This window comes from Dermacentor silvarum, chromosome 5, assembly GCF_013339745.2.
Source record: "Dermacentor silvarum isolate Dsil-2018 chromosome 5, BIME_Dsil_1.4, whole genome shotgun sequence".
In the NCBI taxonomy this organism is placed as follows: Eukaryota; Metazoa; Arthropoda; class Arachnida; order Ixodida; family Ixodidae; genus Dermacentor; species Dermacentor silvarum.
This window is the reverse complement of record NC_051158.1, coordinates 173220773-173237094: the sequence shown is the minus strand read 5'-3', so window position 1 is coordinate 173237094 and position 16322 is coordinate 173220773. Positions and strand designations below refer to the sequence as shown.

Genomic DNA, 16322 nt, shown 5'->3' with positions numbered 1-16322 from the left:
CTGCTACTGATTTATTCGCACTGAAGTTAATTACTATGCTTTTCATGTTGAAGAATAAAGATCTCACGCGCAATTTTATTTCCTTGGATTCCTTGAAGGATATTAACCCTACTCGTTTTGCTCAGAAAAATCATTCCTTGCTGGCTAACGCTCTTACTAATTACGGTAAAATGACATCATCATTCTGCGCTATTAAAATGTGGAATTCTGTTCCCTGCCCAATCAAGACATCATCATCTCTTACTGCATTAAAAAAGAATTAAAACCCATCTTTTAAATAAATAATTCTGCCATCAATTCTTTATTGTACGTACTCTGTTCTTTTGTTGTTTTCCTTTCTTTTTTTCTAATTTAGATTTGTCATTATTTTCCATGATAACTATTACTAATCATGTTAACTTTCCTTGCATAGTTTCAGTGCTAGTGTGAATTTGTATTTCTCTATCAAATATTTATGCCATCACAAAACAGATTTACGTATATATAAACTTTGGTTACTTATGTTTTTTATCAATGTAATATTTTTGTAACTAGTGTACCCGTTTGTTCAGTTAGTTTGGTTAATTCTATGTTTCTCTGCTCATTTCGCAGTTTGTATCCAATAATCATGTACAGAGGGTGCCAGTACGGCCTTGCGACCTTGGGACCCTCTTCTGCATATCCTTGTTGTTGTAATCGTACCTTGAAAAATAATTACATGTTTGATTGATTGATTGACTGATCTTATACCGCTATAAATTCCAAGCCTACCTACCTGTGTCGAGGGGCGAAATGATATGCGACGCAGTTAATCTGACGTCTCATTATTTTAATGGCAATGGACCAGCACACCATTGTGTTGTATTATACCAGTACGCTTAATTTTACTGTCACTCTACCGTCTGCTTTCGTTCTGCAGTCGTTCTCATACTAACAGGATAACTTATATACGCTCCCTTATTTGCTTTCCTTATCATCTGATTCACCAATGTTTGCAGAAGAGCCAATGTTCGCATTTATATTTTGTCTTTCCTTCCAACATCCTGTTTTTTTTTATTTCTTTTGATTATTCACAAGTATTGAGTGTGTACGATTTTCTGTCAACAACGCTCCTAGCGAATTGCATCCCAGCTTCATGAAAATATATCTCAGAAAACTCGAAGCACGTAGCGCGTATACCCTTACGGCCCAACCGCATGCACGCGATATTCAAGCGACGGCCAAGGTCGATCCACATAGGTCGCGAAGCTTCGGGCGAAAAGCGGTTCAGAACCAATTGTCACCGACATCAGCAAGGGTGGTTATGGGAGCAGCGATGGAAGCGCGACTATGCTTGGAGGGAATAAACACTGGGAAAGAAAAAAAAAGCGTTTTTAAATTAAAGCGAGACGCAGTTAGATTCATAAAATTCCTAATTCATTTTATATATGCATGGCGAGAAAAGATACAACTGTATTTTACTAGATCATTATCAATATATACCTTTTTTCAGGGCCCACCGTGAGAGCGCCCATCGATAGCGGCGGGCGTTGACGCCGCTATCACTTGCAATGCCATGGAACTCTTGGAGGGCGTGGAAAGGCGCACTCGTAAAGTTCACCTGTTACAATACGCCCCCCTGATATGTGTTGTGTTGCATGTCGACGTTTGTCTGAATTAGGTGACGTGGGTAGTTTTGTTGTTTCTTAACCTGTGCAGTCAAAAGTAGTGAGTTGCGACTGTCAGATACTTGTTTACTTTAGTTGTTTTCGTGCAACAGCGCTGGCCGACGGGCTTGGCGTCCGACGAAAGGACGAGAACTCTACGCAATCTACGCCCAAAGTGTTCGTCGGCCTCCAAAGAAAGTATGTTCTGTGCAGCGATGCGACTTCGACACCCGTACGGCTGATCTTTTCCGGCATCGCTTTTCGCGCTGAAAACTCGGAACGCCCATGAAGTCGAATGGCGGGGCATTTGAATATACAGCTCTAATGGCAGGCCTCCGAAAACAAATTTCGCGCCTATGAGAACAAAATGACGTCACTTCTGTTTTTGACGGATATGACGTCAAATTATTTTTTCTTCCGCCGGAAGTGTTCCCTCCTCACACAGATGGCGCTAAGCCCCATGAACCACCGGTAAGCAACCATGTTTTGAACGTGTGGGCTTCTATGGAAGCTTCGCTACCAGAGCCGCTATTCTGGACATTCCGCCATTTTCTTCGAGGCGTGACGTAGGCGCGACGCTTACAAAATGGCGCCGATAGCCCCGTTTCGCTTTCGTAACGTGACGCAAATTTGACGTTTCGCCTAAGAAACTGTAATGTAGGCATTGAACATAGCGTGGTTGATAAAGCAAAACAGTTTTCCTCCCCAGTGAAAATAAAGCAGCTAGCTCAAAGCGTACGATTATTCGATCAAAATCGTTTCTCGCTTCCGTCGTCTGCATGCGCGCAGGCTGTCGTCTGCTTCATTAGCTAGGATGCGTGTCCTCGGGAAACGGAATGAGTCATCGTATATTGGCGCGCACGCGCTTGCTTTCTACCTTGAGACAATATACGCGACCTGCCAGTGATGAACTGCGCCCGCTCTAGGCCGCGTTATCGCTATCTCGTGATCCGCAAGTGACTCAGCCCGACTCGACTGGCTGAGAAGTGGCCGAATATCATCGATAGCGTTGCGCGCGCCACAGTTATACGCTTGAGCGACGCAAACGCCGGCACTGCCATCTCTTGTGCACTTCGCCGCTTACTCGCACCGCGAGAGGAAACTTCAAGGCGCCGTCTTGCGTACATTTCTTTTTGTAAATTAAAAAGTCACCGTTGTCATAGCCTCTGATGACGCGAAAAGTCATTAATATTGATTACAATACAAACACAATAGTGAAAAGTGCGAAATGTCGCAGAAAGTTTGCTAACTTCAACCAATATTATTTCAAATAAACGTGTTTTTAATAGAAATGATGGTTCAAAACACAAATGCCAACACCACCCGAGAGCGATGCAAATGCTATGAGCACGCGTTGTGAACAAAAGGTTTTCAGGGCCCCAAATGACAGGGAAAATGCGGCGATACGCATGCCTCTCGACTGACACTGCATATGGCCGCTCATTACCATAATTCGCGCGGCTCGTCGCACTACCAAATTATGGCGGAAAATCTGTGCAATGGCGGCCCAGTGCAACGTCACGCAACGTCAAATTGACGTTTACGAAACGGCCCTTCCTGTGACGCTCTTCACGGGATATTCTTTCAGCCAATCAACAACTGACATGCCGGCTATGTTGAAACGCCACCACATATTCGCGAAATTGCAGATGCATTCCACGGGCTTCTGCACGCTACCGTACACTTTCTTTTTAAAGCGCTAAAGTCGCAATATAGGTGCTAAGGACCACGCAAAAGTATTAGGCGATAAAATTTGCAGCTCCACGTCACGTTTCGTCATTCTGACGAAAACGCAAAATAGCATTTTGCAAAACTTCGTTTCCCGGCACAAATTTCAAAACACGTGACCTCTGGACAGCCAATGAGACAGCCAAGATGGCGGATAATGGCGGCCGTGCAGCCGCCATGCGTGTCCAGAATAGAGCCCCAGGTATATCTACCTTGCGACAGCGACAAGCGACGCGACTGGCACACCCTGTCGCGCTGTCGTGTCGCGGCATGGAGTAACCACATGAATGCGATATCGCGAAAAAGAGTAGCGATGGATTTACATTGTTGTGCGAATAAATGTTATCGCACGCGCGTAAAGAAATCTCAATTTTATCAAAAGGTCAGCGTTTTATCGAGATCTAGCTAAATGTGCTATCATCCCCAGTGGAAATCCGTACCATGCCGCCAGCGTAAAATGCCGTGGCGCCATCTATTGAGTAAAACTTAAAACACTTTCTCGGCTCTCGGTGGCGTCTCAGGCCTAACAGCGTCAAAACAAAACAACCGATCTCAATAATAACGACCAGAGAGCGCCGATACTTAGTCTTCAGCTAGCGATGAGGTGAAGCGATGACTGATTGTACTATTTATTTTTTGCTGTCACAGCAGAGAGCAAGTTGCAAGAGCGAATTCAGATCGAAGCGGGCAGACTGATGCTGCCATGTTGTTGTGCAATCGCTGTCCCCAGCGGATGTCGTCGCGCAGACTTCCGGGCGACAAGCGATATTTTCTGGCTGGCCCAGAAACCGGTGACACGACCAGCGACGGTAGCCCTCCGCGACGGCAAAACCTGTCGCTCGTCGCCGTCGCTTGTCGCTGTCGCTCGAAAATCCCGTGCATGCGGTTGGGCCTTTAATCAGGCACAGCACGAGGTCGCGAGATCGAATCCCGGCCACGGCGGCCGCATTTCGATGGAGGCGAAGTTCGAAAACACCCGTGTACTTCGATTTAGGTGCACGTTAAGGAACCCCAGATGGTCAAAATTAATCCGGAGTCCCCCAATAGGGCGTGCCCCATCATCAGATGGCGGTTTTCGCACGTAAAAGCCCATGATGAATTTTTAAAAAATCAGGCACCGCACCATATAACATGTTATATGATGCAGTTATATGATGTAACAGACTCCGCGACAGCTGCCTAGCGCTTCCGAATCGAGGGCGTGCGCATCGAGGTGCTACACGATGCTGATGATGAAGACGACGATGGTGGTGATGATGATGATCTCTATTGGCACTCGGTTCGAAACGGGGCGGTAGGAAGTAGTCACCTAGCCTGCTTGAGCAAATCGGGTTTTACATCATCTATTGTGGGCTTGTATTTTGCATATATCTCCTAGATTCTTTCTTTCTTTCTTTCTTTATTGATACCGTAAACCCTCGCTAACGATATGTTTCTTTCTTAATTAAACCCTCTATCTCTATATTGTACCCATGCATGTGACGGCCCCGGTGCGATCGATACCTTCCCTGTTTCATGTTTTTTTTTTCTAGCCAATGCTGTAAATTTTTCTATCTTATTTGCACAGCGGGCCAGTTAATGCTTGCAGCCGCTTTAAATCCTAGCGCTTCTTGATGGTGCACGTTTCCTACGAGTCTCGCTGGGGTAATATTTTGGCATGCCGTTAATATGTGCTGAGTTGTGTTCGGAAGTTTGCTGCAGTACATGCATGCCTCATCCTGATGCGAGTATTTGCTCCGCAATATTTTTTTCCTAAGGCAGCCAGCTGGGGCCTAAAGTAGCAAGGTACTGCCCTCTATTGTCGTACATATTTTCGTTTCTAATTTATTTCTTGCCGTATTTGTAAATCTTCGTGGACATTTTTTGTTATTATGCTTTGCACCTAATTTACCGTCTTTGTTTATCTAACTTTCTTTTTGATTATTGCTGGTCATAGCAAATTAGAAGAGAGCTATACGAAGCAATGATAGTAGTTTAATGGGCCGTATAAAGTTGTAAACATTCGCTTACTAACTAAAGAGACAAGCACGGTGTCACGCGCGCACAGCTTAACATGAACACATCTCGCTCGATGACCGTGGAAGCTCGCTGTGAAAACGCCGGAGTGAGAGCGCGCGCCAGCAGCAGTGGGCAAATTGACCTTCGCGCTGTCTCTCGCGAACTAAACGTGGAAAGCACAGCGCATACGAAGCTACCGGCACTCGGCGCATGCACTTTGTCCCCATCGCAAATTGCTTTGAAGATGAGGCCCGCGCGGGCGCTCACTTCGCCCACATCACAGATCGCTTTCAAGATATGGCGCCCGCGTGGTCGCGTTGTGAGCCGCAGCCGACTAAAGCCCCTTGATGTTGGAAAGTAACGGCACTGTTTGATCTACGCCGCAACACCCTCGCCGGCGCTGCCAACCTCCGCTTTTTCTCCCACTCTTTCACGAACAAGGGCATCCGCCACGCTGAATGGCTGCGGCGCGCGATACTACCCTGTCAGGTGACCCTGATGTCACGAAAAGGACGTGAAACTTACTTTCGCGCATTTTTATTTCATTTCTTCCCGCCCGCCATGCGCTTGCCAAGCGGTGGTCGCCCTGCCGCTCCAATTGTGTGTTTCGTAGTTTTTCCGTCTTTCCGTAAAAATTTAAGCTTCGTTCTCCGAGGAAACGCCTTGCTGGTGCTCGTTTCAGTGCAGCAGCAGGTCAGAGAAAGAGCTAGCATTATTTCTATTCCCCGAGGAGAACGGAATGTCGTTCGCCGGAGGCAGTGGCTCCACTACATCGGGAGAAAAGATTTCGCGCCTTCTAAGCTCGTCGTTCTTTGCGAGACGAGTCTTACAACTTTCCTTATATTCGTAGGTGAAGTTGCATGGAGATTTTAATGCTCGTTGCACAGCCGGACTCTCTGTTCAGTTCAATGCAGAGCACATATAACTGCGCATATACAGAGTGTTTCAGCGAACACTTTCAAAAATTCTTAAAGGTTGCCTGTGGCAGATAGCACAATTCTAGTCAATGAGCTGGTCTACTCGAAGAGGCGGACATTACTTGCACAAAAAATTTAAATGCATTATCGACTAATCAACAGAAATTCACTAATTAAGTTTTTAACTAATTACCTGACCCGCCGTGGTTGCTCAGTGGCTATGGTGTTGGGCTGCTGAGCACGAGGTCGCGGGATCGAATCCCGGCCACGGCGGCCGCATTTCGAAGGGGCGAAATGCGAAAACACCCGTGTACTTAGATTTAGGTGCACGTTAAAGAACCCCAGGTGGTCCAAATTTCCGGAGTCCCCCACTACGGCGTGCCTCATAATCAGAACTGGTTTTGGCACGTAAAACCACATAATTTAATTTTTTTTAACTAATTACCTGATGACCCACATTGCAATTTACAAATTGTAGCCGTGGAATTCGCAAGGCGGATCCACTTAGAATTAATTCTCAGGATGACACCACTTTCGAGATATTAATTCCCGAACTTTGCGGGGAAATGCATTGGCGTTCCAGTTAATTTTGTTCTTCAATGCATAAAGCGACGTTTTGTTAAGAAACTAACTGGAACGCCAATGCATTTCTCCGCAAAGTTCGGGAATCAATATCTCGAAGCTGGTGTCGTCCCGAGAATTCGTTCCAAGTGGATCCGCCTTGCGAACTCCACGGATACAATTTGTAAATTGCAATATGAGCCATCAGGTAATTAGTTAAAATCTTAATTAGTGAATTTTTGGTAATTATTCGATTATTCCTGTCAATTTCTTGCGCAAGTAATGTCCGCCTATTCGGGTAGACCAGACCATGAACTAGAATTGGGCTATCTGCCACAGGCAACCTTTGAGAATTTTTGAAAGTGTTCGCTGAAACACCCTGTATATTATTCTAAATGCGAAACATTCTTGGCGAACATTTGCTACTTTGACCATATCTATCTATCTGTCTAGCCGCCTACGACCTTATGCTCTCATGGTCGTTTCGTTAGTTTGGTATGTACCAAAATTGGCATACTATGACAAGAGTATATGACAAACATAAATGATAGGTCTTGACATAAATGTCATGACATGCGTGTCATGTACGTCATGACAATGACCCAGTGAAAAAGATTAACACTCAAAAACTACTAAAACGGGTTCGGACGTAGGTACTAAGTGCAGGAAACACTAAAGGATAGTGGTAGAAGTCATAGTCATGAGCATGATTCAGCAAAAAAAAAACAAAAAAACAATGACCCTCAAAAACCACTGCAGTGGGCTCGGACGTGGGCACTAAGTGAAGGAAACACTACAGGATGATGGTAGAAATCGTAGTCATGACCATGACTGAGCAAAGATGACAGTGACTCAGCGAAAAAAGATTAGCACAAAAACCACTGAAATCGGTTCGGACGTGGGTACTAAGTGAAGGAAACGCTAAAGGATGATGGTAGAAGTCATAGTCATGAGCATGACTCAGCAAAATGACAATTACTCAACGAATAAAGATTAACACTCAAAAACCACAGGAATGGGTTCGGACGTAGGTACTAAGTGAAGGAAACATAAAGGATGTTGGTAGAAGTCATAGTCACGAGTATGACTAAGGCTTTCGCCCTAAGGTCTCTTAGGTGTAGCTAAAGGGACTCCTGAGGACTCATGACATGAATGTCGTGACATGCGTGTCATGTAGGTCATGAAAGAGCCGCCTATGTCTTGGTGCTCTCATGGTCGTTTCGTTAACTCGGTAGGCTCCCCGCACACTGCTTCGCATAACATCGATTACCACAGGCCGTGGGCTTTTTTCTTCGAAGTGAGTCGGTGAACTTTTTTGTTGACTCTTCGTGCAGTGACAAAGCTTTTTTGTGTTCTCGCGCGTGCGTTAGTTTTCAAATGTATGTAATTAAAAATTAATGCCCGTAACTCCTATTTTGTAATTGTGTGTGCGTGCGTGCGTGTATTGTAATTGTGAGTGCGTACGTGTGTCCGTGTATGTATGTGCGCGTATGTGTGTGCGCGTGTGCGTATATGTGTATGCATGTGTCTGTGTGTGAGCATGTGTGTGCGCGTGCGCGTGTCTTTGTGTGTGCGCGCCAAGGAGAAATACTGCGTAGTTAACGTGGTACTTTTTTTCTAACCACCCATCGGTCCGGTCCGCAACCTTCGGCGCCACCTAGATCATTCTGTAGTTCATTACCCGCCGTGGTTGCTCAGTGGCTATGGTGTTCGGCTGCTGAGCACGAGGTCGCGGGATGGAATCCCGGCCACGGCGGCCGCATTTCGATGGGGGCGAAATGCGAAAACACCGGTGTACTTAGATTTAGGTGCACGTTAAAGAACCCCAGGTGGTCCAAGTTTCCGGAGTCCCCCACTACGGCGTGCCTCATAATGAGAACTGGTTCTCGCACGTAAAACCCCATAATTTAATTTAAATTCTGTAGTTCGTTGCCGTCAGATAGGAATTACTGGTAGCGGTTTTCGTCATGCGAAAAAGAGCGAATAAGTATTATTTTGTTGAATTAAACCAAACAATTATCTTCTTTCCCGCATATAGGCATATGAACCTGAGTTGGTTAATCGAAAGTATAAAAATAAGTCAATTAACAAATGCTCAATGATATCTTGGCAGCCGCCGTGAAGTAAAAAGTAATAGGTATGAAGGTGAAGTTACATATCTGGCATGTATTGTTCGCGGATGCTCATAAAGTACAAGCCACGCGCTTCTGATAATCTCCCTCAATTCTGATAAACTTGACATCTTGAAGTCTGTAAGTTAATTATTAAGTGCCATAGTCTTAGAAGTTTCCGTGTGCGCAATCAGATTTTTTTAGAGACTTAGGGTATTTCTAGAGGTGATGGAATGCAATTTCGTCTCGTTTCATAGTCACAGAATCCAAGCGCGTTCGTAAAGTTCTATGTTGGCTGTTTCGCAAACACGGCACGTATTTAGCAAAGTGGCATTGGTACAAAGGTTCTTGGCCCAATCATTTTGGCGAATTCACTTTAAGTAAACTATCACGTTTCTTCTTCGTTACCTTCTCTGAGTCATTTAAGAGCCAGGATTATGAACCAAATTCTCGTTTATTCTGCACGCTACTTATATTACGTGCGCCCAATACACCTCCGCGTTACGGATAACCCAAGTGGTGGCGTAGAGGCAAACAGCTCAGCCACTGCTTGGTACTCATTTTTTCGGAGCTCTTCCGCTTGTATTTATCAAAACGTTGTAAAAAAAAAAAAATGTCACGACGTTCTATCGGAAGTGTACTTGCGCCATGACAGCTTCACAAGGGTTAAATTCCCAAACAGCGCTTCAAAAGGCTGAATAATCAAGCGCGCGCATTGATGCTAATGCGGCTGCAACGAGCCAAAGAACGGTTCAGCGTGCCGTGCGCACCGCGCCGGCCAGGGGAGGGGTGAAATCCAAGGAGAATTGAGGAAGAAAGCGCGCGCGCGGAGGTCGGTACTTTCAAAATCACGTGGCTTTACAGCCGACGCAGCAGAACGCACCCCCTCTCCCTCTCCGTCGCCTCAGCCCCAGGCCCCGGGCCATCGCGCGCGAAAGAAGACCGCACGCTTCCGGCCTGCGTTCCACCCTCGCGTCCGGTACACTGAGCCGCGATTGCCGGCTTACCCTCACACTTTCACTCGCAGACACAGCGTATGGCGCGCGGCGACGATCTTCACAGCGACGGCGACCACGACGACGACGGCGGCGACGCCGACGGCAGAAATGCGTTAGGAGTGTCCATATAATTGCTATCGCAATAAAGAGTGGTCGCAGTTTCACCTGAAAGGCGAAGCATCACTTGCGATAGCAAATTTGTAGAGAGCTATACGGAGTAATGATAGTAGCTTTATCAGCTGTATAAACGTCGACATGCAGCAGCACCGGCAACACGCAGAACTGTTGTCGACGCCGTCTGCGTTTTGCCCGCGTTCGCACAAAATGCGTGCGGCGTTGGTGACTGTTGCCGGAGACTCTGATATAAATAGCCACTTGGTGCCGCAGCTAAACGTCACCCCCCCCCCCCCCCCCCACCGCCTTTCGCGCGTCGGAAGAAGGCGCGTTTGCTCTACACATATGGTGATTGTAAAGGAGGAAAGAGACGCCTACTTCTGCAGCCCTTAAGGAAGCACGGCGCAGAACGCGCGTTTGTTCTCCGCCGTGGGTTCACTCCCCGTGAAAGAGCGCGTCCCTCGCGCCCTTTCACTCGCACATACAGCGTTCGGCGGCGCGCGGCGACGATTTCATCTCCATTGACGTCATACGGAACCTCACGGCAACGGCGACGATGACGGTGACGCCGACGGCAGAAATCTGCTTTGGAGTGTCCATATAATTGCTATCGCAATAAAAATATATGTACATATATTAAAAGGCAACCACCAGGTTGTTGCGGCGGGTTGCCTAGATTAAGTGAATTGTTTCACTCCGTATTAGGTAGATCAGCAAGCTGTCACATAATGGTTTGGGGCGTTCAGGGGTCCCTCTTGGAAGGATCAATTCGTAAAGTGTGATGGCTGAGCTCTGTAGTCCAGCAAAGCCGATTCTTCTCAGTGAGGATAGGCCAGGACATGTCCATAGCAGGTGGTGTGCTGTGGCCGGCGAGCCCTTGTTGCAAGATCCTGAGGTGAGATCAAGCGACTTGCCAATGTATTGGGCTTTGAACGCAGGCGTGACTGCCGTGCCGGTGCGCAGACAGCGGAGTGCCGCGCGTTCCCGGCGTGGAAGCCCCGGAGGGAGGGGGTCATGGCCTTCGGGCAGAAGCGCTGGCAGAACAAGCTTTCTATGCTGTCGGAGCAGCAGGTTAGCATCGACAGCGTCGACAGCTTTTGCCGATCAGGGTGCAACTTCTTCACTTCACTTCACTTTAATACCTTAAAGACCCCATTGGAGGGGTATTACATAAGGGGTGGTTAAAAAAAATGTCACAGTTTCGCCCTAAGGGCGAAGCAATGAATGCGATAGCAACACAGCAATGTCATACGAAGTAAGGTGAGCGGCTTTGGTAGCAACAACACGCAGAACTGTTGTCGACGCCATCGGCGTTTTGCCCGCGTTAGCTCAAAATGCGTGCGGCGTTGGTGACTGTTGCTGGAGCCTCTGATATAAATAGGCACCTGGTGCCGCAGCTAAACGTCGCCTCCCTTCCCTCCCCCTCCCCCACGGCCTCTCGCGCGTCCGAAGAAGGCGCGTTTGCTCTACATATATGGTGATTGTAAAGGAGAAAAGAGACGCCTACTTCTGCAGCCCTTAAGCGAGCACGGCGCAGAACGCGCGTTTGTTCTCCGCCGTGCGTTCACTCCCCGTGAAAGACGCGCCCCTCGCGCCCTTTCACTCGCACATACAGCGTTCGGCGCGCGGCGACGATTTCATCTCCAAATGACGTCATACGGAACCTCACGGCGACGGCGACGGCGACGGCGACGCCGACGGCAGAAATCTGCTTTTGAGTGTCCATATAATTGCTATCGCAATAAAATAATAAACATTAAATACAGGCGTTCGTTTTGAGATATGTGATAACAGCTTCGGTAAAGGCAGATGGGCTTGTGATGGCTGCGATGGCGTGTGGAAGGCCGTTCCAGTCCCTTGATGCTCGAATAAAAAATGATGCTTGAAAAGTGGTGGTCCGGGCACGTGCGCGTGCAACTTGAAGCGGATGACCGGTGCGATGAGATATGTATGAAGGTGGCGTGATGTACGGTGGGTGATTTAGGGAGCTGTAAAAAAATGAACGGAAGAGAGAGAGGGTGGCAACCTGTCGACGGAAAGAAAGAGCTTCCAAGCCAGATTCCGCTTTCATCGATGAAATGCTGATATCGTACGAATATGAAGAATGAATAAACCTAGTAGCACGATTTTGTACAGCTTCGAGTGCATTTATGATATAATTCTGATGCGGGTTCCAGATGGGAGATGCATACTCAAGTTTCGATCTTACAAATGATTTATAGGCCAACGCTTTTACTTGTTGTGAGGTATGACGTAAATGTCGCCTAAGAAATCCCAGTGATCTATTGGCTGATGAGATGATGTTAGTAGTGTGCAAGCGCCAGGACAGATCACAAGATAGAGTGACACCAAGATATTTGAATGATTGGACTGATTCTATTGGAACATCAGCAATGGAATAGGTAAATGTGAGGGGGTTACGGCAGCGAGTGAAAGACACGAGTTTACATTTGTTAGGATTTAGGTTCATTAGCCAGCGATTACACCATTCTTGTACATTATTGAGATCGTTCTGGATTAATGTTTGGTCAAATGTGTTGGTAACTCTGCGGTAGATTACACAATCATCTGCAAACATACGAATGTTACATGATACCTGTGTTGGTAGATCATTAATGTAAATTAGAAAAAGAAGCGGTCCTAAGACGGATCCCTGCGGGACGCCTGATGTTACGCGGAGTCTGCTAGAAGAATGGTTATTAACGAAAACAAACTGAGAGCGGTTAGTCAGGAATGCTTCTATCCACTTTAGTACGTCGGGGTGTAAATTTAACTGAGATAATTTTAGCAGCAAACATTTATGAGGAACTGTATCAAATGCTTTTGCAAAATCTAGGAATATGGCATCAGTCTGAAGGTTACTGTCAAGGTTAACATGCAGGTCGTGAAGGAAAATTGCCAACTGCGTTTCGCAAGAATAGCCTTTTCGAAATCCGTGCTGACAAGGGTGAAAAAAACAGATTGAGTCTAAGAAGTTCATGATATGCGAGTATATGACGTGTTCCATGATTTTGCAGGGGACACTAGTTAATGATATCGGACGATAATTGAATGGGGTTTCTCTATTGCCCGACTTGAAGACTGGAACGACCTTGCCCACTTTCCAGTCGGATGGTAAGATGCCTGTAGAGAGTGACTGCGAAAACAACAAAGTTAGGTACGCAGCAGATACATATTTAATATTTTTTAAGAGTTTGGAATTGATATCATCTACACCTGCTGACGATGAAAGCTTGACGTTATCAATGATCGAGGTGATTCCTTCTGCCGAGAATATAATTGGTGGCATATACGCAGATATGTCAGTAGATGTGGGAAAATCTGGAGTTGAAGTCTCGTTAGTAAATACAGAGAAAAAGGCGGCATTAAAAATGTCAGCACACTCGCTGTCGCTGACTACTTCGCCATGTGCATTTAACACGCTGATCATGCGCGCCTCCTGAGGGTTTATTATTTGCCAAAATTGTCGAGGGCTGTTTGTAAGCATTTTAGGCAGTTCATCGTGGAAAAAGGAGAATTTAGCATTCCGTATAGCCCTCAGATAAGCGTCTTCGGCCACAAAATATTTCCCCCAAGCAGAGGGGTGTCCGTTTAGTTTGGCTGAGCGGAAGAGACGTTTCTTTTTGTTTTCAAGTCGCTTAAGAGTTTTAGTGAACCATGGCTTGTTACGGTTTCCGCGGAACGTTATTCTCGGTATAAACTTGTCAACGAGATCACCTAGCTTGTTTTTAAATATTACCCAGTTTCATTTGTAGAGCGCGTAGACATAACCTCACGAACATAGGAAGAAATGCACTCAGATCACTATTAATGGCATCATAATTACCTTTATTGTACAGGCGGATTGTTTTGCTGACTAAATCACGTCTTACGGGTTGAAACGAAAATGTGGCGTGAATTACTTTATGATCGCTGACTTCAGGTAAATATGCTATTGATGATAAGCTTTCCGGATTGCTGGTTAGGATGAGATCTAAGATGCTAGAAGTGCTTAGTGCAACGCGTGTAGGTTCTGATACAAGTTGAGTTAAATTGAAATTAAGGCAGAAATCCACAAAATTTCTGGCAGGCTCACTGCCCATAGTTATGGGGACGTCATTGCTCCAGTCTATTTGGGGAAAATTAAAATCACCAAACAGGAGGACTTCTGCTTGTGGGTGTTGATTACTAAGGTCACTCAAACTGTTATTAAGTTTAAATGTGAAATCTGAAATATTATTTGGAGGCCTGTAGCAAACACCTAGAATGATTGTATGGGGGAAGCGTGAATATTTAGCCACAATACTTCAAGATCAGAAGTGATGTTTTTGGCTACGGAGCACGATAACTGCTGGTGCACAGCAATCAGTACACCGCCCCCCCCCGCATGCCTTTGCGATCCTTTCGATAGACATGAAATTCCGGTAGGTCGGCTAGTACTTCTGTATCTGTCATATCTTCTGTTAGCCACGTTTCGGTTATCGTCATTATATTACTGTTGGATGATAAAACAAGGTTGGAAAAAGCGTCACGTTTTGGAAGGAAACTGCGTGCGTTCGTAAAGATTACAGACAATGATATGTTAGATTTGGGCTTAACAGTGCAACGGACATTTTTACGACGGGGAAATTGCTATATTATTTCTTTGACAGATTGTGTTTGCTCGTCGTAGACGTAGCGCTTATGGCCCATATGCAGTGTTTTGAATCGCAGAGAGAAAGGTAATGATTTGCTTTTAGCGAAAGTAACGAGATGCCGGCGAGCGATTTGTACGGAACGAGAGAAATCCTCTCCAACGCTGAAGCTGGTTCCTTTGAACTTGCGGCCGTTAGAAAGAACCAATTCTTTTGTTTTATGGAAGGTGAATTTCGCTATGATAGGACGGTGACGGTTAGTATCTGTGCGATGACCGAGACGATGTGCGCGCTCAATTTCTTTCGGCTCGATACAAATATTCAAATGATCCTGGCAGTGCTTGATGATAAGTTGCTCGGTCTGGGCAAACGTCTCTGATCCAGTTGATTCAGGGAGGCCATAAAAAATAAGATTATTGCGTCGTGACTGGTTCTCGGCGTCATCAATACGCGTTTCAAGCCTGTGTACCACGGTGGCCACTTGAGCGGTACACGTTTTCACGGTTTCGAAGTCAGAGCGTAGGGAGACAAGATTTTGATAATGCCCCTCTAGATCAGTCATGCGCCTGCCCAGATCAGCAATAGCTTTGTCCGTCGACACTAGATGAGTTTTCAGGTCTTGAACCTGACTGATTAATTGCGACTGTCCAGCAGACAAGTTCTTCAATTCAGCTAGTAAAGCATCGGAGTCCGGGCCCGGGTTGCTTTCTACATCACCCGACATCATCAACAAAGCACGAATTACATCAGAACACTCAAGAGCGACAAGAAGGCAGCAGTGCGGGCTCGGCAGCTGAAGCAGGAAACGATTGCTAGACTTCTTAGAAAAAAGACTGTAAGCTTTACTAACCTGCATGACAAGAGTGAATGGATTAGCGGTCTGCGTCTGTGCACAGCCGCCGAGCCCACAAGGCGCCACCGGTATTGACTGCTCTTTTATAGTTGACCGGAGAGTTGATGTTGATGGCGACAGGTTTGTCCACGCTGCATCGAGCACTACCGTCTTCGGTAGCGGTGTCGTCGAAAACGCAGATCTGCTGCTCCCGACGAAATCCAGGGGCCTGAAGGGCGGTGCAAATCCAGAGGTGCGCATCAGGGATGGGTGACAGGCAATCCTGTCATGTTCACCTGACCAGGCACGATATTGCAGCGGGACTGCCAGGGAAGCCGTCACTAAGGATGGAAGCAACAGGCGCACGAGTGCGCGCTGAAACACCTGCATGACAAGAGTGAATGGATTAGCGGTCTGCGTCTGTGCACAGCCGCCGAGCCCACCGAAATCGGGGCAAGGAGAATGGGGGCGGGGGGGGGGGGGGGGGGAGGGGTAAATCTGCTTCCCGCGCGAGCGCGTCCGCTCGCTCATTGCCTCCTGTGCCCATATGACTCGGCCTCCAATGAATGTGGAGCTCAGTTCCCTTGTGCATCATAACTGTTGCTTCTTCGTGGATGGCGGTTGCCAGACGTCAATCTTGCTTAGTTCACATACGGCGTCCTGCAAGTGCGTGAAATGCTTTAGCCGCGATTTTCTGTGAATATAAGGCCGAATTTTGTACCCATTCGAACCGTGAGACCACCAGGACTCTGTAGATACCAAGTTATTTATTTAGTGGGACATTTATTTTTCCGTGACTGTGACCACTATTGTGTTAAGACCACG

At 46.6% G+C, this 16322-nt stretch overlaps 1 protein-coding gene across 1 annotated transcript; it reads right to left on the bottom strand.

Annotated features, from left to right (window-relative positions):
* Positions 1-14663: 14663 nt before the first annotated feature.
* On the bottom strand, positions 14664-15873 carry LOC119454580 (uncharacterized). The gene has a single exon (XM_037716477.2). The coding sequence runs from the start codon at positions 15756-15758 to the stop codon at positions 14664-14666; it is 1095 nt and encodes a 364-aa protein (XP_037572405.2). The 5' UTR covers positions 15759-15873.
* Positions 15874-16322: the final 449 nt, after the last annotated feature.